This window comes from Ranitomeya variabilis, chromosome 2 (assembly GCF_051348905.1).
Source record: "Ranitomeya variabilis isolate aRanVar5 chromosome 2, aRanVar5.hap1, whole genome shotgun sequence".
Classification (NCBI taxonomy): domain Eukaryota; kingdom Metazoa; phylum Chordata; class Amphibia; order Anura; family Dendrobatidae; genus Ranitomeya; species Ranitomeya variabilis.
Window position 1 is genome coordinate 614508986 of NC_135233.1, and position 25516 is coordinate 614534501.

A 25516-nucleotide genomic window follows, 5' to 3' on the forward strand; every position below is an offset into this window, starting at 1 on the left:
ACTTCGGAGAACTGTGCCAGAAACCGACAATGCTACCGTGCAGTAATGTGACCCCCGGAGCTGCGGAGAGGTCACACGTCGCCCCCTCTACAAGCTGCTGGGATAATGATGGTGTAGTGGTGGTGGGATGAAGGCATTAGGTGTCTACAGAGAGACCGGGGAGGCCAGTTTAGTGTTGATAATGATTGTCCCCTCAAAATAAAAGCCCCAGCAAATGCCTGGAGTTTTGATCTATACCTCGTCCCAGCAGAAGCATGTCCCAGGCGGAGTTCACCGTGCAGCAGAAGCATGTCACAGGCAGGTTCACCATGCAGCAGAAGCATGTCACAGGCAGAGTTTGCCGTGCAGCAGAATCATGTCCCAGGTAGAGTTAACCGTGCAGCAGAAGCATGTCCCAGGCAGAGTTCACCGTGCAGCAGAAGCCTGTCATAGGCAGAGTTCGCCGTGCAGCAGAAGCATGTCACAGGCAGAGTTCACTGTGCAGCAGAAGCATGTCACAGGCAGGGTTCACCGTGCAGCAGAAGCATTTTACAGGCAGAGTTCACCATGCAGCAGAAGCATGTCCCAGGTAGAGTTTACCGTGCAGCAAAAGCATGTCCCTGGCAGAGTTTGCCGTGCAGCAGAAGCATGTCCCAGGCAGAGTTCGCCGTGCAGCAGAAGCATGTCCCAGGCAGAGTTTGCCGTGCAGCAGAAGCATGTCCTTGGCAGAGCTCGCCGTGCAGCAGAAGCATGTCCCTGGCAGAGTTCACTGTGTCGCAGAAGCATGTCCCAGGCAGAGTTCACCGTGCAGCAGAAGCATGTCCCTGGCAGAGTTCGCCGTGCAGGAGAATCATGTCCCTGGCAGAGTTCGCCGTGCAGGAGAATCATGTCCCTGGCAGAGTTCACTGTGTCGCAGAAGCATGTCCCAGGCAGGGTTCGCCGTGCAGCAGAAGCATGTCCCAGGCAGAGTTCACCGTGCAGCAGAAGCATGTCCCTGGCAGAGTTCGCCGTGCAGCAGAAGCATGTCCCTGGCAGAGTTTGCCGTGCAGCAGAAGCATGTCCCTGGCAGAGTTTGCCGTGCAGCAGAAGCATGTCCCTGGCAGAGTTTGCCGTGCAGCAGAAGCATGTCCCTGGCAGAGTTTGCCGTGCAGCAGAAGCATGTCCCTGGCAGAGTTTGCCGTGCAGCAAAAGCATGTCACAGGCAGAGTTCGCCGTGCAGCAGAAGCATGTCACAGGCAGAGTTCGCCGTGCAGCACGCCGTGCAGCAGAAGCATGTCACAGGCAGAGTTCGCCGTGCAGCAGAAGCATGTCACAGGCAGAGTTCGCCGTGCAGCAGAAGCATGTCACAGGCAGAGTTCGCCGTGCAGCAGAAGCATGTCACAGGCCGAGTTCGCCGTGCAGCAGAAGCATGTCACAGGCCGAGTTCGCCGTGCAGCAGAAGCATGTCACAGGTCGAGTTCGCCGTGCAGCAGAAGCATGTCACAGGCAGAGTTCGCCGTGCAGCAGAAGCATGTCACAGGCAGAGTTCGTTGTGCAGCAGAAGCATGTCACAGGCAGAGTTCGCCGAGCAGCAGAAGCCTGTCCCAAGCAGAGTTCGCCGAGCAGCAGAAGCCTGTCCCAGGCAGAGTTCGCCGTGCAGCAGAATCCTGTCCCAGGCAGAGTTCGCCGTGCAGCAGAAGCCTGTCCCAGGCAGAGTTCGCCGTGCAGCAGAAGCATGTCCCTGGCAGAGTGCGCCGTGCAGCAGAAGCATGTCCCTGGCAGAGTTCGCCGTGCAGCAGAAGCATGTCACAGTCAGGGTTCGCCGTGCAGCAGAAGCCTGTCCCAGGTAGAGTTCACCGTGCAGCAGAAGCATGTCACAGGCAGAGTTTGCCGTGCAGCGTAAGCATGTCACAGGCAGGGTGTAAACTACGTCCACTGCGCATATGGTTGGAAATGGCTTTACACCATTTACTAGATTCATTGACCTCGTCGGAATACTTGGGGCTGAGAAGATGTCGTTATCTCCTGGGCATTGCTTCTAGTCTAGACACGGCGCCACATCTGCTCTGCTGTGCAGAGCCCGCACCTTCCTCATTGACAATCGTGACGTTGCACCGACCTAACGGCTCAGTCGGCGGCCGTACAATCCTCATTAACCTCTCTCACTTGTTATCTTGTCGGCAGAAATGTATTGAATCTCCTGTATCGATCCCGGCGACGGCCGCAGGCGATCACCGATTGACGTCTGCTAATTTACTCCTGCGCCGACCTCGCGTCTCATGGATTCTCTCTTCCTCCTGTCTGCAGGGCTGCTCCTGGTCCGTCATATTCGTGGATCTGGACGCGCATAACCGGAACAGACAGACGCTGTGCTCCCTGCTGCCCAGAGAGTCACGCTCCCATGTAAGAGGTTAATTACAGGACGTGGCAGCAAATTAATCTTCTCACTGTTGGGTGTTTGTTACAATTGTAACCAGTCTGGACAATAAACTGTTCTGTTCTACATTTATCCTGCACTGATACATTGTAACAAACCGTCAAGATAGGAGATAATTCTGTGCTGCAGCTGACAGAGGTTGTCTAGACTGGATGCAATTGTACCAACCCCACAGCTGTAAAAAGCGGCAGGTCTGTTTCCATTCAGTGTAAGCAAGCAGAGATCTTGGAAATAATTGAAATGATGGCTCGGGTGCAGCAGGTGAAGTTACGGGTGGTCTCGCATTCCTTATGAGAAATGTGGTGTTACATAGCACCGAGTCTCCTGGGGTGGAAGACGTTATAATATTGGGGTGCCCCCTATTTTCCATCATGTAACCTTCCTGTTCCCCCCCCAGAACACGGACGCCGCACTCCTCACCTGCATCAGTTACCCGGCGTTCGCGGTGGACGATGACGCCTTGTTCCATCAGGCCATGGACAAGATCGTGCGCAAGCTGAAAGGAAAATACGGCTTGAAGCGATTTCTTCGGGACGGGTTTAGGACGGCTCTGGAGGATGAGAACCGGCGCTACTACAAACCTGCCGAAATCAAGGTATCGGTGCTACGGACTGTGCCCGGCGCCACAGGTAGGGGGAGACATAAAGCAAAATGGGTGCAGTCTGTTATGGGGTGCAGATCTCTGGCCCACAGTGGACTCATGGGCGCCTCAATGATCCGCATGCCCATGATTGGGGGCAGAGATGAGAGTAAAGGGTAAATCAGATTTTTTCCTAATTTTTCATTTCTCCTCCATTCACATCCAAAGCTGCATTATAAAATACTCATTTTCTGTGGATTTGCAAAATACAGAACCCAGACGTAGCTGAAACAGCGCCCCCTAGCCTATAGGCCGTGTCTGGTATTGCAGCTCCTTTACATAGTGCTCTGATTTTGCATCCTCTTTCAGCGTGGACTTTTCTTCTTTAGCGTTTAATTAAAACCCACAGATGATTCAGTCCGGTGACGGTTCTACATCGCGGCACTTAATTGTGAAGCTCGCTATAAGTTTACACAGGAAACAAAGTGATGGCAGCGGTTGTCTCCTGTACGGAATATCACGGTCTATTTGCTCACCCTCTCGGCTCTGTCCGTCTCCTCCACACCTCGTCTGGACCCCGGATGCGCCCCAGCACTATCCCCTCCTCTCGCTCTTATACTTTCTTCTTGATTTCCAGCTGTTTGACGGCATCGAGTGCGAATTTCCGGTTTTCTTCGTCTACATGATCATTGACGGTAAGTCGCTCATCACTGATTACAATGGGGGTCTGTAGTCGGCCCTCGCTGAGGGGGTTAAGCGTGTTCTTCTGCATTCGAGCAGTAAATCCCGGCTGGTAATGAGCTCGTTTACTTGTCCTCATTTAGTTACGACAGAAAGTGATTGATTAGAAGATGGTAATATCTCGCCCCATCTGTTTCCTCCACACTGAAACGAAAGTGTAAACAGCGCTGCGCCCCCCCAACTAAGAGCCCGCGTCCTGCGCCGCACACCTCCGACAGGTGTCATGAGATGCAGCAGACCCGTTCCAGGGTTACTCCTGTCTAGTGTAAGACCTCTGCTTGCTGTTGTTAAATGGCGCCCAGGAGGCTGAAAATCCGTGGATACAGTCAGATTGTTACAAATTTTCGTCACTTTTTTTTTTTATAAGCTGCAATCCAGGAACTAAAAATAAATAAATAAAAAAAATGGCGCTGATGTCTCCATATGCTCGGCACACGTTTCTCCCAGAATGTCGCATGTGTGCGCCGTACATCTGCTCTCGGTGTAAAGCCCAGGAGATGAGACATATCGACTTTTTATGTTTTCTTTTGGAATTGGATCAAAACTTGCCTCGAAAACTGCCACAAACTCCACCAGTCAGCCCCGCAAGTGCGGAGCAGCAGACAGGAAATTTGCAAACTGAACATCTGATATCTTTTTACTTGAATGCCGGTATTTCGGGGTAAAAATACTTTTTGCAGTAGGACTTCCTGAAAAATCTTTGAACTGTTTGGATTCTTTAGCCTCTACGTATCTCGGTGCATAATTAAGAAATGTACTGTGATACAGGGAGGATGTAGAAGGCAAACTGTTGAAACATTTCCAAACCCAAATGCTAAAAAGATTTTTTTTCAACCAAAGTACCTACAGGAGAGACATTGTACAGGGTCCTACAATGGACGTGAACACTAATGTAATTTCCATGATTTAGCCGCTATCGGTGTCACCGGGAAGTGTGTCCGTGAAGGCTTGGGATGCTCATTGCGTTTTTATCAGGGTATAGGTGCCTGACAGCCATCACTGCCCTCCATGTTGGGTCCCATGAGTCTATCGGGTCACATAGAGTGCAAAGAAGGAAGGTGCCGACTCTTCTGACGGCGCTGATCTCTTTACACTGAGGTCATTTTTTATTTTTTCTTTCTTATTTTAGGTGTCTTCAGAGGAAAACCGGACCAAGTGAAGGAGTTTGAGGCCCTCCTGGATCCACTGCTTTTTCTTGCTTTCGATGGTAGGTGATTTGCAGTTGATGAAGCCCCTGTGAACATATGTGGACGGTCTAAAGGGTAAATGTTGACCTTAAGGAGACCACCATGAGGGCGTAGGGGGGCTTAGGCCATGTTCACACTTTGCGGCGTCCCTCTGTGTGTTCTCCCGCAGCGGAATTGATAAATCTGCAGGGCAAAACCGCTGCGGTTATCCCTGCAGATTTATCGCGGTTTCTTCTGCGGTTTCCGCTGCGGGATTACTCCTATACTATTGATGCTGCATATGCAGCAATATGCAGCATTAATAGTAATATTAAAAATAATAAAATTTGGTTATACTCACCCTCTGATGTCCGGATCTCCTGGGCGCTGCACCCGGCGGTCCGGTTCCAAAGATGCTGTGCCGAGAAGGACCCTTCGTGACGTCACGGTCATGTGACCGCGACGTCACCGCAGGTCCTGTTCGCACAGCAACTCTGACCGGACGGCCGCGTGCAGCGCTGAGAGGTGAGTATAACATGATTTTTTATTTGTATTCTTTTTTTTTACCCCAAATATGGTTCCCAGGGCCTGGAGGAGAGTCTCCTCTCCTCCACCCCGGGTACCACCCGCACATTAACCGCTTACTTCCCGCAACGTGGGCACAGCCCCATGCGGGAAGTAAGCGGTTCAATGCATTTCTATGTGTGCAGAATCGCTGCGATTCTGCACAAAGAAGTGACATGCTGTGGGTTTTAAACCGCTGCGTTTCTGCGCGGTTTTTCCCGCAGCATGTGCACAGCGGTTTGCGGTTTCCATAGGGTTTACATGTAAATGGAAACGCTATGGAAACTGCTGCGGACCCGCAGCATCAAAATCGCCGCGGATCCGCGGTAAAAACCGGTATGTGTGAACATGGCCTTATAGGTCACACAAACCTCCCTGAGAAATGAAAGATGCAACAGCCTCTTCACAGGGGAAAAGGACGGGTCTACAATGCCAGCTATCGGGAGGAGTCCTTGCCTTTCATGGGAGACTGGTTGTCTCGGGGGACGTCATAGACCGTTTATATTAGATGAATATTCATCTTGTGTATATTTGGGGGGTCTCTCGACTTTCCTCTAATGGCAGATGTTGGGGTAGAGAAGAATGGGACTGATGAATTTTGCCGTGCCCAATTGTTTAGGCAGAGATAAGTGACCTCCAGTGGGGTCTGGCTGCAGCTTCTTACACTCCATTACATCCATTACATCGAGCGTGCGTGTGTATCGGGGAGCAGGTGCAATATGTCAACTCAAAGGTCTCTGACTGACAATAACTGAAAGTGTACGGCCATATTTGGGGGCACCTTTTTACTACAGTAGGGTCTGATTAATAAGTGTTACCTGTTTGTCTTCTGCAGCCTCCATGGATCAATGTACATAGCCGGCTGCGGAGTCAGTTCATGCACTGTGATGCATAGCCGCTGTAGAAATAAAACTTAAAAGTAATTTCTGTAATTGAGTTTCATTAATAATTTTGAACCCCAAAATAATGCAATTTATAGAAAAAAAAGAAAACTGAAGATTTGACATTTTAGGAATCTGTATCATTTCAAGATGTCCCTTGTATGCGGAATATGTGGGGCTTCCTGCTCATCGACCCCTGTAATCTCCCGCAGGGTGCCCTGTCATCCCGGAGTATTACCACGTCCCCTCAGACTTCGTTGAAGCCGAGAAGCTGAACCCCAACAGTCAGAAGAGGTTCCCCAGTAACTGCGGCCGGGACGGCAAGCTCTTCCTATGGGGACAAGCGCTGTACATCATCTCCAAGCTCCTGGGTAAGTGCCAGATACGGAGACGCCCACTTCTTCTTAAAGGGATATCGCTCCCCATGACGTAACCTCACCCGGGGGTTATATATTCTATGTGTCGTGCTGATTTGTATCATTGCATTTTTGCTAAAAGTTTCTTGTTCCTTTTAATTGTTTAAAGGGATGATCCAGTTTGGAGCTTGAAGCATTACTATGGGTTATTGCTTAGTAAGCGATATCCTAATACAATCGCTCTCCTGACACGGATCAGGACAGGTGTTCAGTTCATCCTGCCTCCTGGTTCATGAACACAATGTCAGAACCTCATTTATAACTGACACACGGAGCAGAGTAATGTGGCGAGTGAATGCGGACGGCCTCCTGCATAGTACACGGGTGTGATCTTGCCTCTGTCGCCGCTCCCGTCCGCTGTGTCGCAGCAGGAGTGACCCCCGGCCGGACCGCTCGGCAATGTGTCTCGCTCAGTTATCCTGTCTCCTCGCACATCTCCAGTGGAGTTGTTTAGCAAAAACAGTTCATCGCTTCGTGCAGAACTCAAGTGTCATCGCGACGTCTCCGGAAAACTGCCGAGATTTATGTCTCGGCCTTAAATTACCCTTCTGTTCGGCAGAACATGAGCTATGGCTGCAGGGAGGGAGAGCAGAGCGCCATCCTTCATCGTTTCTACACGCTGGATTATTTGGGGCAATGACATCCAGACACCGCCGTCAGCGGGCACGTCGTTCTCAGGGGGCATTAAAGGGATAGTTTGGCCACCGGCACCATAGTTGGCTGTGTCTGTCATTGACTTGAGCTTGTGATCAGTGGGGGGGTCTCGGGTATAAGGTGCTACATGGATGTGGCGGTGCAGAGCGAGAGAGATTTATATATTTTCACTTATTTTATTTTCTTTATCGCTTCATTGGGGGACACAGGACAACCATGGTGTATGCTGCTGCTGCTAGGAGGCTGACACTATGCAAAAAAGGAAAAAGGCGTAGCTCCTCCCCGGCAGTATACACCCACCGACAGACACCAAGCTCCTCAGTTTGTGCTTAGTGTCTGTAGGAGGCGGACCTGGATCTTCAGATCCGCTGCTAATCTTGATTCCTTTACAGGTTTTGTTGTTTTTATTAACATTTTGGCTTTTCTTTTTCAGATACAGCATTCAGGGATTCAGGGTGCAATCTTTCACCCTGCCTCCCCAGGAGGGCGGCTGAGCGAGCAGTGTGGTGTCGTCCGCATCGCAGCTCTCAGACCGCCAGCAGGACATTATCCCCTGTCACCCTCCCAGGTGCTCCAGGGTCTTTATGGTGGCAGTCCTTGCCAAACAGTCCCCCTCACCCCTCTCCTCGGAGAGGGCTGAGAGGAAGACGGTGGTCACCAGCGGTGACCCTCCCCCTTGTTTTGGGGTCGAGGCCGTCTTCTGGACGAAGGATTCTGTTCCAGCGACCCCTCTCTCATCGGGCCCCTGGTCGATCCTCTCTCCCTCTACCTGTGGAACCAGAACATGCAGGTACCAGCGCTTCAGCAGCCGCTCCCCCGCAGCAGTATTTCCCTGTCTAAATGTACAGTGCTTTCACACAGTCACGACCGTTTTTTACTTTCACTTTCACGATGCGGCCGGCCACGCCCCCTCCGATAGGCCATGCCCCCTCCTTTTCGGCGCTCTTTTCCTCCTCCACTCAGAGGGGTTTTTACATCCCGGGCACACCCTTCCCTTTCAGTGCGGCCCTATCAGGAGCCTTGGCTTATTCCTCTCAGTACAGCACCGCCCCTTCTTCTCTGCTGGCACTTCCTGCTTCAGCAGCTCCGTGCACAGGAGACATTGTGTGTTGGGGTACACAGACAACTCTGCTCTGCGGTGCGGTAGGATTGCGACGCTATATTGGCCCCTCCCTGGTATTATCCATACCACTGTAGGCCCTTTAGTCTTTTCTGTAGTATAGTGCTGCAGAATATCCTTATGTCCAACTCTTCTGTAGCCTCCCTTACCAAACCTACCATAACTCACTACGCCTGTGCTCGTTGTAAGATAAAGTGGTCTGTAGGCCAATCGTCACCTCTCTGCCAGTCCTGCAGTCGTCCTGCCAAGTCTGCCCCGCAGGAAGCTTCCGAATCTCGGGATGGGGGTGCTCTCCCTCCCCCTGAGTGGGCCGTTGCTATCTCGCAGTCGGTCTCTGATTTGACTAAGGTATCTCAGTCCCTGGTCCAGGCGCTTGAACGTCTTCCACAGCCTTCAGCCACCAGCGGCTCCGACTGTCTTCCATGGCAAGTCGGCCACACCTACCCTGAACCACAGGGAGACAAATCAGCCAGCTTCTCTAGAAAGAGGACTCTGTCTGGCTCTTCGTCTGGTTCTCCAGGTCCCTCCGCAGCGCTCAAGCTGCTCTCCTCCCCCCAATTCCCCTCTTCGGAGGAGGACATTGGGTCTGATGTGGATTCCCAGTCCGGTTCTGACTCCGATTCAGACCAGACTTCTAGCATGCAGGCTGTCGTAGATAGTCTTATTTCGGCTATATCGCTAACCCTCAAACTAAAACAAGACGAGGTTTCCCCCCAGGATTCCTCTGTGTCCTTTAAGCGGGTGAAGCGTCCCTCTCGCTCCTTTCCTACCCATGAGGAGTTTGAGTCTACCCTGTCTAAACACTGGGAACATCCTGAAAAACGTTTTTCCGGTAGAAAACATCTGGACGTGCTCTATCCCTTTAATGCCGATCTTCTCTCCAAGTGGGCTGAATCTCCCAAGGTCGATCCACCGATCTCCCGTCTTTCCTCCAAGACTGTTCTCTCCTTACCGGACGGCGCGTCACTTAAGGACGCATCGGACAGACAAATTGAGGCGCTGGCCAAATCAGCTTTTGAGGTAACGGGTGCTTCCCTCTGCCCCAGCTTTGCTTCCACATGGGTGGCTAAGGCCATATCTGCCTGGGCCAAGATTCTCCGCCGAGGCATTTTGGCTTCGGCCTCCCCTACCGAGCTGGCTGACCTCGCCGACCAGATTAACCACGCAGGGAAATACCTTCTCACTGCCTCCTTAGATGCAGCAGCCTGTTCAGCCAGGGCAAGCAGCAACATTGTCGCTATGTGCCGCATTCTTTGGCTCAAAGCATGGAATGCAGATGCTACTTCCAAAATGTCTCTCACCAACTTGGCATTTCAAGGTTCCAGGCTTTTTGGCGCTCGTCTGGATCAAATTATCTCAGACTCGACTGGGGGCGAGAGTACCTCTCTAACCCAGTCCAAGCCAAAACGCTTCTTTAACCCAAAGGCTCCTCGAACATTTCGCCCCTTTCGTCCGTTTGCAGCCTCAGATTCCTCTTCGCAACAAGAGCGACCCGCTACCACGGGTGAACATAGAAAACCCTCTTACAAGCCAGCTCCCATGTGGAGATCCAGGGCTCCACCTCCCAGGTCTTCCGGACCTCGTTCCAACAGATACCGTTCCAAGTGACGGGTCGCCCCCACCTGGGAGTCTTTCCAGGGTGGGAGGCCGGCTTCTTCTCTTCAAAGACACCTGGCTGTCAGTGATCAGCGACGCCTGGGTCAGAGAGATTATCACCTCCGGGTACAAGATCGAATTTTCTACCCTCCCGGAAAATCGCTTCTTTCTCTCTCGCCCCCCAAAGCAACCGTCCCATTTACCTGGCTTGCTTCAAGCCTTAACGTCTCTGGTCGCCGCCGGAGTCGTAATTCCCATTCCTTCCGAAGACCGTTTTTGCGGGTTCTACTCGAACCTTTTTGTAGTCCCAAAGAAGGACGGGTCTCTTCGCCCTATCCTGGATTTGAAGCTTCTGAACCGCCACGTCCGACCTCGACACTTCAGAATGGAATCCCTGCGGTCAGTGATCGCTGCCATGGAACTCGGGGAGTTCCTCTGCTCGGTCGACATCCAAGATGCGTACCTTCATGTCCCCATCTGCGTACGGCATCAGAGATTCCTTCGGTTTGCTGTCGGGGACAATCACTACCAGTTCACGGCTCTCCCCTTCGGTTTAGCGTCTGCCCCCAGGGTCTTCACCAAAATTATGGCAGCGGTCATGGCCCTCCTTCGTTCCAGGGGGATCCTCGTTATCCCCTACCTGGACGATCTGTTGATCAAGGGGTTCTCTTGTCTAGACTGTGCCCACAGTCTCCAGGTCTCCCTGGACACCCTGACCCGTCTCGGCTGGATTATCAACCGGACCAAATCCTCTCTGATTCCATCCCAATGACTGTCCTTCCTGGGCATGGTGTTCGACACGAACTTAGCTCGGGTCTTCCTCCCAGAGGACAAGTTCTCAGTACTCCTCAAGGCGGTCCGCCTTCTCAAACGCCCAGCCCCTTAGTCACTTCGTTTCTGCATGGGAGTCCTGGGAAAGATGGAGGCTGTTCCTTTCGCCCAGTTCCACACCCGCCCCCTCCAACTATTCCTCCTATCCACCTGGAACAGGTGCTTGGACTCCCTGGACCGTCCTGTCCACCTTCCTCTCCAGGTCCGTCAGCCCCTAACCTGGTGGACGCTGTCTTCCTCTCTCCTGAGAGGAAGATCATTTCTTCCCCTTCAGTGGCAGGTCATCACCACTGATGCCAGCCTTCTCGGGTGGGGAGCAGTCTTCCGACAACACACGGCTCAGGGCCGTTGGACCACCCAGGAAGCTCTCCTTCCCATCAACCTTCTGGAGATCAGGGCAATCTTCCTTGCATTAATCCGCTGGCAGTCTCTTCTGTCGAATCTTCCCGTCCGCATCCAGTCGGACAACGCCACGGCCGTGGCGTACTGAAATCACCAGGGCGGGACTCGCAGCGGCCAAGTAATGGCAGAAGTGGCAAAGATTCTTCGGTGGGCGGAACGCCACGTTCCGGCCATATCAGCCGTTCATATCCCCGGGGTCGAAAACTGGGCAGCCGACTTTCTCAGTCGCCAGGGCCTAGCAGCGGGCGAGTGGTCTCTCCACCCCTCAGTCTTCAATCAAATTTGCCTCCGCTCGGGTACGCCAGACGTCGATCTTATGGCGTCCCGGATGAACCACAAGGTCCCTCAGTTTGTCGCCAGGTCCCGGGATCCTCTTGCCATCTGCCACGACGCTCTGGTAATTCCATGGTCCCAGTTTCAGTTTCCCTACCTGTTCCCACCCCTGCTCTTGATTCCAAGGGTGGTAAAGAAGATCAAGTTGGAAGGGATTCCAGTCATACTGATAGCGTCGGACTGGCCAAGGCGGCCGTGGCACGCCGAGCTCGTAAACATGCTCGCGGACACTCCTTGGAGACTCCCGGATCGGCCAGATCTCCTCTCGCAGGGATCTCTCTACCACCAGAGTTCTCAGTCGCTGAGTTTAATGGCATGGCCGTTGAGGCCGCAGTCTTGAAAAACTCTGGTCTCTCTTCCCAGGTCATACAGACCATGATCAGAGCCAGAAAACCGTCTTCTTCCCGTATCTACCATAGGTACTGGAAAGCGTTCTTTCGCTGGTGCGAAACCAATGAAGTTTTTCCAATGTCCTTTTCTCTTCCGGATCTTCTCGGTTTCCTCCAGTCTGGTCTCGATTCGGGCTTATCCCTCAGCACACTCAAGGGACAAGTGTCCGCTCTGTCGATTCTCTTCCAGAGTGACCTTTCCTCCATTCACCAGGTTCGGACTTTTCTACAGGGAGTTGCGCATATCGCCCCTCCTTTCCGTCCTCCCTTGGGACCTTAACCTGGTCCTTGGCGCTCTTCAGGCTGCTCCCTTTGAGCCTCTTCATGACGTGCCCTTTTCCCTTCTCTCTTGGAAGGTCGCCTTCCTCATTGCCATTACATCCATCAGGAGGGTCTCCGAGTTGGCAGCCCTGTCATGTCGTTCCCCTTTCCTGATTCTTCATCAGGATAAGGTCGTTCTTCGACCGGTTCCTGAATTCCTTCCCAAGGTGGTCTCGGCTTTCAAGCGTCTAAATCCACCATTTCGCGCTGGATTTGCTTGGCAATTTCAGAATCGTACCGTGTTCATGAGGCACGTCCTCCCCCGGGGGTTCGAGCTCACTCCACCAGAGGTGTCGGAGCTTCTTGGGCTGTTCGCCACCAGGCCTCCGCCTTACAAGTTTGCAAGGCCGCAACCTGGTCGTCTTTGCACACGTTTACGAGGTTCTATCGGGTTCATACCCAAGCCTCGTCCGATGGAGGTCTTGGTAGGAAGACCTGAGACCTTTTCTCTTTTCCTTTCTACCCACCCTTTTCCGGGACTGCTTTTGGACGTCCCATGGTTGTCCTGTGTCCCCCAATGAAGCGATAAAGAAAGAGGAATTTTTGGTACTTACCGTAAAATCTCTTTCTTGGAGCCTTCATTGGGGGACACAGCACCCTCCCTATTGGTTTGTTCTGGTACCGTGTTTGGGGCCTGGAGACCCTAGTTGAGTTGGTACTTTTACTGTTATGAGTTCTGTCGCTTCTCCTACTGCTTTTTGCACTAACTGAGGTGCTTGGTGCCTGTCGGTGGGTGTATACTGCCGGGGAGGAGCTACGCCTTTTTCCTTTTTTGCATAGTGTCAGCCTCCTAGCAGCAGCAGCATACACCATGGTTGTCCTGTGTCCCCCAATGAAGGCTCCAAGAAAGAGATTTTACGGTAAGTTCCAAAAATCCCTCTTTTTTTCCTGGCAGTGGAGGAGTTAATAAGCCCCAAGGACATCGACCCTTTGCATCGTTACGTCCATCGGAGCGACCAGAGGAACATCAGCATGAGATATTCCAACCAGGTGGGTGTCCCTGGCCTCATACCCTTCCCCCCACGGGAGCACGGCCCGGGCAGGCAGCAGCCGTGTCCTCAAACACATTTATATGGTTTTTATGAATTTTGGGCATTTTACATACAGGGTTACAGGTTGGATTAACCCTTAAATACTTGGTCTGGGTCTCGTGGTTTGCGTGATGACGCCTGTCCGCTGCTGCTGATGCCTCCTGTCGGCCCCAGATCTCCCCCACATTACAGATGGTCGCAGGGCCGATGCCTGCCGCACTCCCCCTGTCCTGCCACACGTAGCAGACATGATGCACTCTCTGGCCTTGAAGTTGCACTTAGTATGAATCGTTCATCTTCTGTCTTCGTATAGTGACCCTGGAATGTACCCGGGCGTCCTAAAAAGGGGCGACAAATACACAACCCGTACCAGAAATGTGGAAAATGCAAAACTGCACTGCCACTAACTTAGGAAGCAATATTGGCATCTGAGGAAATGCCAAATCTGCTCTCTGTCCCATCACAAGGTTAGATGGCGAGCCTGTCTCCATGCTTTACACTGCTGCTCTGCTTGCTCAGTTTGGCTGCTGTCTGTAAGCACAAGCTCAGGAAGAAGTTAATGTATAAAGAGCAGGATGGACCGAGCATGATTAAACCACCAGAGGAAGATTTCCCGAGTACCTGCGGATTATATACGTTGCTGTGTACATTCTTTCCCTTTATTTGTGCACTTCTGAGGAGTATCTGACCCGGACCGCGCTGTCTGCCGGCCACAAAGGCTGCGGAGAAGTGGATGGAAAAACGATAGCACTGCGTCTGATAAAACACTTCATCAGGTGCAGCCGCCCGTGAAATTTCACTGCAGCTTCAGCGGCTCAGACCGGAGCTGGAAATTCATTTATAATTTCTCAAGTCTGTAACAAAGTCTCATCCTGGAGTCCGAATGCGAGCGTCATCTGACCGTAACAGGAAAGGGACGCCGTGCGGAAAATGTAATGAGAGAGGAACAGCACTCCGTGTCCGGGATGTAATGGGAGAGTAGCAGCATCCTGGGTCCGGGATGTAATGAGAGAGGAGCAGCACCCCGGGTCCGGGATGTAATGGGAGAAGAGCAGCACCCCGGGTCCGGGATGTAATGAGAGAGAATCAGCACCCCAGGTCCGGGATGTAATGAGAGGAGCAGCACCCCGGGTCCGGGATATAAAGAGAGAGGAGCAGCACCTCGGGTCCGGGATGTAATGAGAGTGGAGCATCACCCCGGGTCCGGGATGTAATGAGAGAGGAGCATCACCCCGGGTCCGGGATGTAATGAGAGAGGAGCAGCACCTCGGGTCTGGGATGTAATGAGAGAGGAGCAGCACCCCGGGTCTGGGATGTAATGAGAGAGGAGCAGCACCCCGGGTCTGGGATGTAATGAGAGAGGAGCAGCACCCCGGGTCCGGGATGTAATGAGAGAGGAGCAGCACCCCGGGTCCGGGATGTAATGATAGAAGCAGCACCCCGGGTCCGGGATGTAATGAGGGAATCAGCACCCCAGGTCCGGGATGTAATGAGAGGAGCAGCACCCCGGGTCCGGGATATAAAGAGAGAGGAGCAGCACCTCGGGTCTGGGATGTAATGAGAGAGGAGCAGCACCCCGGGTCTGGGATGTAATGAGAGAGGAGCAGCACCCCGGGTCTGGGATGTAATGAGAGAGGAGCAGCACCCTGGGTCCGGGATGTAATGAGAGCGGAGCAGCACCCCGGGTCCGGGATGTAATGAGAGAGGAGCAGCACCCCGGGTCCGGGATGTAATGAGAGAGGAGCAACACCCCGGGTCCGGGATGTAATGAGAGAGGAGCAGCACCCCAGGTCCGGGATGTAATGAGAGAGGAGCAGCACCCCGGGTCCGGGATGTAACGGGAGAAGAGCAGCACCCCGGGTCTGGGATGTAATGAGAGAGGAGCAGCATCGGGTCCGGGATGTAATGGGAGAAGAGCCGCACCCCGGGTCCGGGATGTGATGAGAGAGGAGCAGCACCCCGGGTCCGGGATGTAATGAGAGGAGCAACACCCCGTGTCCGGGATGTAATGAGAGAGGAGCAGCACCCCGGGTCCGGGATGTAATGAGAGAGGAGCAGCACCCCGGGTCCGGGATGTAATGAGAGAGGAGCAGCACCCCGGGTCTGGGATGTAATGAGAGAGGAGCAGCACTGGGTTCGGGATGTAATGGGAGAAGAGCCGCACCCCGGGTCCGGGATGTGATGAGAGAGGAGCAGCACCCCGGGTCCGGGATGTGATGAGAGAGGAGCAGCACCCTGGGTCTGGGATGTAATGAGAGAGGAGCAGCACCCCGGGCCCGGGATTTAACGGGAGAAGAGCAGCACTCCGGGTCTGGGATGTAATGGGAAAAGAGCAGCACCCCGGGTCCGGGATGAAATGAGAGAGGAGCAGCACCCCGGGTCTGGGATGTAATGAGAGAGGAGCAGCACCCCTGGTCCACGATGTAATAAGTGAGGAGCAGGGCCCCAGACCTGTGATTTTTGGGAGCCACATTTTTTTGGTTGTAGACTGCCAGTCAGCCTCTTCCTTTGCTGAAATGCCTGATAACAGAGAGCAGTAGCTTGCAGGGACAGCCTGCAGTGTTGGTGCGCCATTAATCACACCCTCGGGCTCTTGCCTTTGCTCTCACTTCTTCCTTCATTGCCGATTATTAACATAAATACATTTTCTGTCACTTTTGTTCTCGCTGCAGAAACTAAACTGCTAGAATGAATCGTCCCCCCGCAAGGCGGCTGCTCGGCCCCTGGGAGCCCCGCCGCTGTCTGGGAGATTAATGGTTCCTGGTCGTGGTGTAAAGAAATGCATTAGCAGAGCGTCAGTCTGAGCCGGCGTGCCGCTTTATTTAATTAGGGACGTTGTGACTGTCGCTGACTGGAACGCCGCGCGCCATCCGGCCATTTCACCGCTGCTGCAAATCTCTCCATGATGAAGACGTTACTCGCTAGGCTCCTACATTATTAATAGAAGTCATCACTCTTCATTGTTAAGGCAGAAGCAAATGTGAGCACAACGACGGTGGAAAATGAAGCATAAACGGCGCCGGCCGCCATGTTGATAGGAGCCACATTCAGACGCCACATTTTTGCATAAGGATGGCGACCTCAAGTCCCAGACTCACACTCAGTATCCTGGTGATGTGACCCAATGGTGGTATACTGTATGATTAGACTAGATAATGAGCCTGTCCTGAGTATCCAGCTACCCTGCTTGTTGATGGTTTCCACTTAGCGGCATTTATGATCCAATATTGCTTTCCTTCCCTTCAGAAATGATAAACTGGCTCTATCTACTCAAACCATTGACCAATATTTATTTTTGTATTTTTAGGGGCCCCTAGACAACGACACTGTGATACACGTGGCCCTAATAGCAGAGAGCCAGCGGTAAGAAAACCCGCAATGTATTTGTAATATATCGCTATATGGCTTCCATATATCTATATCCGACCGTGTGCTGCTCACACCTCAGTAAATCAAGAACTTGTCTCAGAAAATTGTCTGCCAGGATTTTATCTTCTCGTTGCTAAGAAACCCGTTAAAAATCTCTGAAGTCTCCGCCTTGATCCTGATGTACTATGCTTAACGCCTGAAAAGGAAATCAGTAACAGGTGTTTATAACGGCGACCATCAAAACACTAAGAATACGTCCACGAGGATCCCGTCCCACCCCAAAATGTTCTCATCGGCCTTATATAGAGGAATATAACTATAATTCCGCCCCCTATGTACAAGAATATAGCTACTATAATACTGCCCCTATGTCCAAAAATATAACTACTATAATACTGCCCCCTATGTACAAGAATATAACTACTATAATACTGCCCCCTATGTACAAGAATATAACTACTATAATACTGCCCCTATGTACAAGAATATATCTACTATAATACTGACCCATGTACAAGAATATAACTACTACAAAACTTCCCCTATGTACAAGAATATAGCTACTATAATACTGCCCCTATGTACAAAAATATAACTACTATAATACTGCCCCCTATGTACAAGAATATAACTACTATAATACTGCCCCATGTACAAGAATATAACTACTATAATGCTGCTCCTATGTACAAGAATATAACTACTATAATACTGCCCCTATATACAAAAATATAACTACTATAATACTGCACCCTATGTACAAGAATAAAACTACTATACTACTGTTCCTTTGTACAAGAATATAACTACTATAATACTGCCCTATGTACCGGAATATGACTCCTATAATACCGCCCCCTGTTGTTGTAGTGACACTTTCCTTTGCTCTCAGGTTGCAGGTGTTCTTGAACACTTACGGTATTCAGACGCAGACCCCACAACAGGTGGAGCCCATCCAGATTTGGCCGCAGCAGGAATTGGTGAAGGTGAGTTACTTGGCAGCTGTCACATTGTCGCTGACCCTCTTTCCGCGTCTCCCCCCAGCGGTCGCCTGCCGCCAGGCTGCACTGATTTGCGCTCGTTATGTTGACATTTCTGAGTGTAATTAGCGGTTGAGTCATTGGTAGATTGGAGACATAATTTGGCGCTTAGTCGTGAGCGGTCATTGAGTGTAGGAGACAGCGACATTTGTGCGGAGGGGGCACAGGTACGGCGCGGGCACCTCGCCCGGGGGAGGTATCCATGTTTATCTTCTGCTGCACACAGGAGGTTGTGTACAGACTTACGGCAGCCATGCCAGTAATAGCTCAGCCTTGTGCCAACTCCAAAACTTGGCCGCTCTCCTTGTCTGCCAAGCTGTGTATCGCCGGTGCCAGGCAAAGCAATGGGGATGATGAGATTCAGCGCAGCAGCGGTGCCAAGGTCACCAGTACAACTGGACGGGGGCGTTATGGTGCCAGCCTCCTCCCGCTCTGCAAACACCGGGTATCCGCAGAATCCGGCCATATGTCGAGTGGAAGAAAGGTTTCCCATATTTCTCCAAAGTTCATGTGACAAGAGGCTGCGCAGCTCCGCCCACAGAGACCGTTAATAAGCCGCCGTATTTATGGTCACCGTACACTGACTGGCAGCAGCACGAGTGTCCTGATACCAGGGAGCGCTGCCAGCCATCAGATCCCTGCCAACAGCACAATGACACGCAACCTCTGCTCTGTGCGGAGATCAGCAGCCCAAATCTGTCTCCTGTCTGTTACAGAGTATCATCCAGAGTGGATACAATTGTGCCGCTTTGTGCAGGTTTTCGGTCTCTTTACTCACAGCAAGCAGTGATCTTATAAAGAGTGCAAACCTGAAATGCGTTAGGGGATAGAAAGCTGCAGGAAAGGACCTAAAAGTTAGAAAAGTGCGGATGGGATTCTCCGTCTCCTGTGACGCCATTGCCGGCCCCCCCGGGGATTAGTTATACTATGAAGTTTATATTTCTCAGTCCTGCCGATCTCCAGCTGTGCTGAAACTGCAACTCCCAGCATGCCCTCATAGCTTCCTGCTGTACGGGACTGCTGAGACTTGTAGTTTCACCACAGCTGAAGACCGACCAATTCTTCCTGTAGTGTTGGGCTCTAGTAATAATCCGTTGATTTGGGCTCATTGCCCCTTTTTGTGCTTGGTTACAGGCTTATCTCCAGCTCGGGGTCCATGAGAAGCTGGGATTGTCGGGAAGACCGGACCGACCCATCGGTTGCCTGGGGACATCGAAGGTGACGAGTGTGATACTGTCGCGGGTTGTGACGCGTCTCTCTGGGGTCCTGTCGCACTTTATCGTAGCCTCTCATTCAGTGTCCGTGGTGATAACATAATGTACCATCCTGAATGTAATCCTCTTACGTTGGACCCCAAGAGCTTGCACTCTGATCATCTATTGCTCCAGAGGGCAAAATAACCAGATGTTTTCATTTCTGGAAACCTATTGATGTGCAGACTGAAGCTGGGTGTTTCTGGGCTGGGTCCTGTGCAGATATAGCAGAGCTGAGTAGATGTGCTGGGATTTCACCCTCTGATATTAGTTATTACCCCCAATGATTACTGGCCAAGGGGAACAGGGATTGTCCAGAGCAGTGACCAACACAAATGCTGCATGACAGACTCGGCTCTGCTACATCTATAAGGAGCACAGCAGCTGTCGTGCCCCTCCGGTCCATTCAGCACTACTACAACTATAAGGAGCACAGCAGCCATCGTGCCCCTCCGGTCCAATCAGCACTGCTACATCTATAAGGTGCACAGCAGCCATCGTGCCCCTCCAGTCCATTCAGCACTGCTACATCTATAAGGAGCACAGCAGCCATCGTACCCCTCCCGTCCATTCAGCACTGCTACATCTATAAGGCGCACAGCAGCCATCGTGCCCCTCCGGTCCATTCAGCACTGCTACATCTTTAAGGAGCACTGCTACATCTTTAAGGAGCACAGCAGCCATCGTGCCCCTCCCGTCCATTCAGCACTGCTACATCTATAAGGAGCACAGCAGCCATTGTGCCCCTCCGGTCCATTCTGCACTGCTACATCTATAAGGAGCACAGCAGCCATCGTGCCCCTCCGGTCCATTCAGCACTGCTACATCTATAAGGAGCACAGCAGCCATCGTGCCCCTCCGGTCCATTCTGCACTGCTACATCTATAAGGAGCACAGCAGCCATCGTGCCCCTCCCATCCATTCAGCACTGCTACATCTATAAGGAGCACAGCAGCCATCGTGCCCCTCCGGTCCATTCTGCACTGCTGCATCTATAAGGGGCACAGCAGCCATCGTGCTACTCCGGTCCGTTCAGCACTGCTACATCTATAAGGAGCACAGCAGCCATCGTGCCCCTCCAGTCCATTCAGCACTGCTACATCTATAAGGAGCACAGCAGCCATCGTGCCCCTCCGGTCCATTCTGCACTGCTACATCTATAAGGAGCACAGCAGCCATCGTGCCCCTCCGGTCCATTCAGCACTGCTACATCTATAAGGAGCACAGCAGCCATCGTGCCCCTCCGGTCCATTCTGCACTGCTACATCTATAAGGAGCACAGCAGCCATCGTGCCCCTCCCATCCATTCAGCACTGCTACATCTATAAGGAGTACAGCAGCCATCGTGCCCCTCCGGTCCATTCTGCACTGCTACATCTATAAGGAGCACAGTAACCATCGTGCCCCTCTGGTCCATTCAGCACCCCCTCCAATGTATTTGTCACATTTCTGTTCCTCCTTCAGATTTATCGAATCCTCGGGAAGACGGTCGTGTGTTACCCCATCGTGTTCGACCTGAGCGACTTCTACATGTCCCAGGACGTCATGCTGCTCATAGACGACATACAGGTAAATCCCACGTGGATGATCTCTGCTATAACACTGACCCCACAGCTAGGATGTCTGCACCATGTGAGCTCTGCTATAACACTGACCCCACAGCTAGGATGTCTGCACCATGTGAGCTCTGCTATAACACTGACCCCACAGCTAGGATGTCTGCACCATGTGAGCTCTGCTATAACACTGACCCCACAGCTAGGATGTCTGCACCACGTGAGCTCTTCCTCCTGCAACATGAAATGACGATTTTTTTGGGAAATGGAGCCGAGAACGATTTCAATTAACAGGATTAATAAAGTAAATGAGACCGAACCGCAAATCCACCAGGCTGGAAACGCGTGGGAGAAAGGCTGCAATGTGTTTAACCCCTCCACGCTGTCTCTTAAAGGGATTTGGAGAGTGGAAGGCATTGCTGGGACTTCTTATTCTGACAGCTTTAATGACTTTTTTTTTTTAAATGTCTTTTCTTGCAGAACGCTCTGCAGTTCATCCGTCAGTACTGGAAGATGAAGGGGCGGCCGCTGTTCCTGGTGCTGATCCGCGAGGATAACATCCGGTATAGTATGGGAGCCGGAAGGTTTAAGGGTCTTATGTTCTTCCTCTGTAACCTCGGCCCCCCGTTCCTTTTCTCAGGGGGAGCCGGTTTAACCCTATCCTGGACATGCTCGCCTCCTTTAAGAATGGGAACGTGGCTGGCGTCAAAGTTCACGTGGACAGACTGCAGGTGGGCACCGGCGGCTCGTGTCCAGACTCGGGGCCTTTATTGGGGCCGTTGTTATTTGGTGCTCGGCCTCGCTGTGTCCTGCAGATTTAGCAGAGCTGAATTTGCCATCATGCTCTACATTTCGCACTGCCGCACCGTCAGGTTATCCGCAGTCCTGTATGAATCTGCAGGCGACAGCTTGGCTCTGCTACATCTGCGAGTCGTGGCTGGTTGCAGAGGAGCGCAGCTCCGGAGCGGAGCCTGAATAATTGAGGGGTTTGTGTTTCTGCGGCCCCACAATCGTTGCGCTTTTAGCTCTCATTACTTATTCATACAACCTGCAAATTGCTCCGAACTCGTCATCTTCCCTTTACTCTCACGTAAGTGACAAGCGGACAGCGGCAAATCCCTCCGCTCCAAAAAAACATGCAAAAACATTGGCTGCATTTATTTATTTTTTTTATGTTGATTTTCTGTTAAAAAACAAAAAAAATGAAGCGACAAGGGAGGGAAGGCGCGTGCTGAGTGATGGAGGAAGTCAGGTCTGAAAAAGGGACAACTTTTATTTTTCTTCTTTTGCTCAGAACTAGGATTTTTCCTCCGCCCCTCCCCCGTCCTCTGCACTTAAATTAATGACGGAGCTTTAAGGAACCATTAAAATAATTGAACATGTCTAAAATTCTCCTGGTGGCGGCCAGTTCTGTGATTTACCTCTGCAATTTCTGAACTTTTGCCAATTGATTCTGATTTCGGGTCTTTGCAAGAAAAGCTATTATTTCTCTTTTCCAGTGCCATAAACTCAGCGTGGTGCAGGGCGGAATAAGTTCCCGGGGTGACACCTTCAACCCTCATCTTACAAACTGCACCTCGATCTAGCATCTCGATTAGTTTACTTTTTTGCCAGAGCTGCAATCACAATTCTGCCTTCTTCCTGCTTGCACTGTGCTAAATTTGGCCAATCTACAAAGTATGGAGCATTCAAAATTGAAAAGCACTACATCTCCCAGAATGCAGCATGGTGCAGTGTATTATGGGGTATCCACAGCCGACAAGGGGGCATCTGTCCACTCGTTGCAAACGGATCTTCAGCAGCAAGATGGCAAATGATTTTTCTTGCTGGTTTTGTAGCCATTGTTTTTTTTACACTAGTCACATACAAAGCTGTTCCTACCAGATCTCAGTGCCCGCACTTTTGGGTTCTGCCTGACCAGTGAACAGTACACTGTCCCGCAGTGCTCTGCACCCCTGTGCATTGGGGATGCTCCTCTTAGCTGATGCACCTCAGATGGCTGCTAAATGTACTGAGAATGCAGCTTTGAATGTGACTGGAGTATAAGCAGATTAGTAAAGGTCACTTAGCCGTATGGATGACTTTTATGGAGACAATGATGTTTTGCGCCTTTAACACCAAAAGGTGTGAAATCTGCCCAGAGAGGCAGCGGGTAGTGCTGGTCTTTGCTGGATCAGGGTCAGTCACTGATCGTTGCTGGATCGAGGGCAGTCACAGATTGTTACTGGATCAGGGTCAGTCACTGATTGTTGCTGGATCGAGGGTTACCTCCTTGTTGGATTGGGGCCGGTCACTGATCGTTGCTGGATCGAGGGTCACCTCGTTGCTGGATCGGTATCTGTTACTGCTCATCGGTGGATATTGAGGCAACTCGCTGCTGGATTGGGGGGTCCCCTATTTGCTGGATTGGGGACTGTCACTGATCATGGCTGGATCGAGGGTCTCCTCCTTGCTGGGTCAGTCACTGATCGTTGCTGGATTGAGGGTACCCTGCTTGCTGAATCGGGGGAGGTCACTCATTGTTGCTGGCTCGAGGGTCCCCTCCTTGCTGGATCAGGTCGGTCAATGATCGTTGCTGGATTGAGGGTACCCTCCTTGTTGGATCGGGGCTGGTCACTGATCGTTGCTGGATCGAGGGTCCCCTCCTTGCTGGATCAGGTCGGTCACTGATCGTTGCTGGATTGAGGGTCCCCTCCTTGCTGGATCGGTATCTGTTACTGATCATTGATGGACTGAGAGCCACTGTCTGCTGGATTGTGGGATTCCCTCCTTGCTGGATTGGTATCGGTCACTGCTTGTTGCTGGTTTGGGGGTCTCCTACAGATAATGATTGTGTTTCTTCTTGCAGACGCTAATATCTGGAGCAATGGTCGAGCAGCTGGACTTCCTGAGGATCAATGAGTCGGAAGTGTAAGTCGCCCCTTGCCCCGTACAGTCCTGCAACAAACACTGCTCAGCTACTCCAGAGGTCTTAAACGGACAGCCCACTTCTGAGTGTGAACCATCGATGGTGGCAGCCATCGATGATGACTGCTTTAAAGGGCCTGAAATGCAAGACACTCAATCCATACTCAAACTTGAAGTTTTTGTTTCTGTTTTCTCAGGATCCCGGAGTTCCACAGCTTCGAGGAGCTCGAGGTGCCGAAACACTCGAAAGTCAACAGGCAGTCCAGCATCCCGGTCGCCGACCGAGAGAAGCAGCCGGACATCAACATGGCGGACTGGAAACACCGGCCCACCTACGAGATCCTGCAGAAGCTGAACGTGAGTCCCCCGAGCTGCCAGTCTCCGGCATTGCTCGCAGTTAGCAGCCGTTAACCTCTTCATCACCTCTTCCCGCAGGACTGCACCTGCCTCGCCTCTCAGGCCATGCTGATCAGCATCCTGATGAAGAGAGAAGGGCCAAACTTCATCACAAAGGAAGGTGAGTGAGCAGCTAGGTGTATAACCCACTTAGGGTGGGATTGTTTGTGTATCTTATTTTGTTGGCGGACCCCCCTGGACAGTAAGGGTACCGTCACACAGTGCCATTTTCATCGCTACGACGGCACGATTCGTGACGTTGCAGCGTCGTATAAGTATCGCTCCAGCGTCGTATACTGCGGTCACACGTTGCAATACACATCGCTGGAGCGATAATTTCATGACGTATTTGCGATGTAGAAGCCGTTGGTTACTGTGCGCACATCGTATACAACCTGTGTCACACAATGCAATCATGCCGCCACAGCGGGACACTAGACGACGAAAGAAAGTTTCAAACGATCTGCTACGACGTACGATTCTCAGCGGGCATCCGGATCGCAGTAGCGTGTCAGACACAGCGATATCGTAAATGCATCGCTGGAACGTCACGAATCGTGCCGTCGTAGCGATCAAAATTGCACTGTGTGACGGTACCCTAAGGGTCAGTACTAATTGCATGGATTGGTTGACGTCTGCTCTTTCTGGATTTTTATTTTTTATTTCACTTTTGGCTTCAGAGCCATTAAACGGTGAAAACCTGCGAGTGCGATTATTGCTAACGAGTCTGAGCCGCTAATTAAGATGTTAAGATGTGGGATCCATGGTCTCGAGTCATCTTCAGGGACCACCAGGGGGGAAATTAGAAATTATTAGCAAAAATATTCCATAAACCTTCGGGAGGCTCCTCCTGATTAATAACTAAATATCATCGTCCCATCACCTCCACCATGATGTCACCTTAGGCCGATCGATCCGACGAGGCGCTGGGTCCCCCGCTGTCTGTACACGGCGTGTAATAGTCCGTCGTGAGGCTCCCGATAAATAAGCCTCCTCTCTGCAGGGGCGACACCGTGGTCCTGTGCCATCCGCCTGCTCCTCACTCCTCACATCATCGCCTCTCTCTCATTTCTTTTTTTCGACAGGTACTGTGTCCGACTTCATGGAGCGGATCTATAGGAAAGCGGGCAGCAATAAGCTCTGGTGAGTGCGGGGTCTATCGAGGGGCTACCGAGGATAATAAGCATTAAATCTGAACAAGTGGACTCTGCTTATACCTCCGGTCATCAGATTCCCGCAGAATTGTTCTGCCTGCAGCTTTGGTGGTGACTGGAGTTCTACATGTGATATGTCAGTAGTTACTCCCCATTATATGTAGTGGAAGTCACTTGAGTAAGTGTATTACATGGCGGATGACATCTTCCTTTATCCATGTCGGCGGTCTCACCGGTAACCCCCCCCCCCCGCTTCACCCCCATTATTCGCACTACTGCACTATAATCCTGCTATAATACATCCTAACCTCGGAGTCCCTGCATGGTGCGTTACACGGTCCCGTCCCCTAACACCACAGGCATCCCTGCTGATACTGGGTATGGGGGGCAATGTGTTCCAAATTATTATGCACAAAGAGTT

At 51.7% G+C, this 25516-nt stretch overlaps 1 protein-coding gene across 7 annotated transcripts in view; it reads left to right on the forward strand.

Moving 5' to 3' along the window:
- The window catches only part of PHKB (phosphorylase kinase regulatory subunit beta), a 168673-nt gene that overhangs the window by 115839 nt on the left and 27318 nt on the right, over positions 1-25516 (forward strand). For all 7 annotated transcript variants that reach the window (XM_077288747.1, XM_077288745.1, XM_077288751.1 and 4 more), the window contains 16 exons: positions 2266-2361; positions 2793-2990; positions 3613-3670; positions 4846-4923; positions 6540-6698; positions 13285-13379; positions 16728-16783; positions 17682-17775; positions 18964-19047; positions 20547-20651; positions 21119-21201; positions 21279-21369; positions 23487-23548; positions 23743-23902; positions 23981-24062; positions 25027-25084. In XM_077288747.1, the coding sequence (XP_077144862.1) occupies positions 2266-2361; positions 2793-2990; positions 3613-3670; positions 4846-4923; positions 6540-6698; positions 13285-13379; positions 16728-16783; positions 17682-17775; positions 18964-19047; positions 20547-20651; positions 21119-21201; positions 21279-21369; positions 23487-23548; positions 23743-23902; positions 23981-24062; positions 25027-25084 (1559 nt within the window). The remainder of the gene's footprint in view (positions 1-2265; positions 2362-2792; positions 2991-3612; positions 3671-4845; positions 4924-6539; positions 6699-13284; positions 13380-16727; positions 16784-17681; positions 17776-18963; positions 19048-20546; positions 20652-21118; positions 21202-21278; positions 21370-23486; positions 23549-23742; positions 23903-23980; positions 24063-25026; positions 25085-25516) is intronic.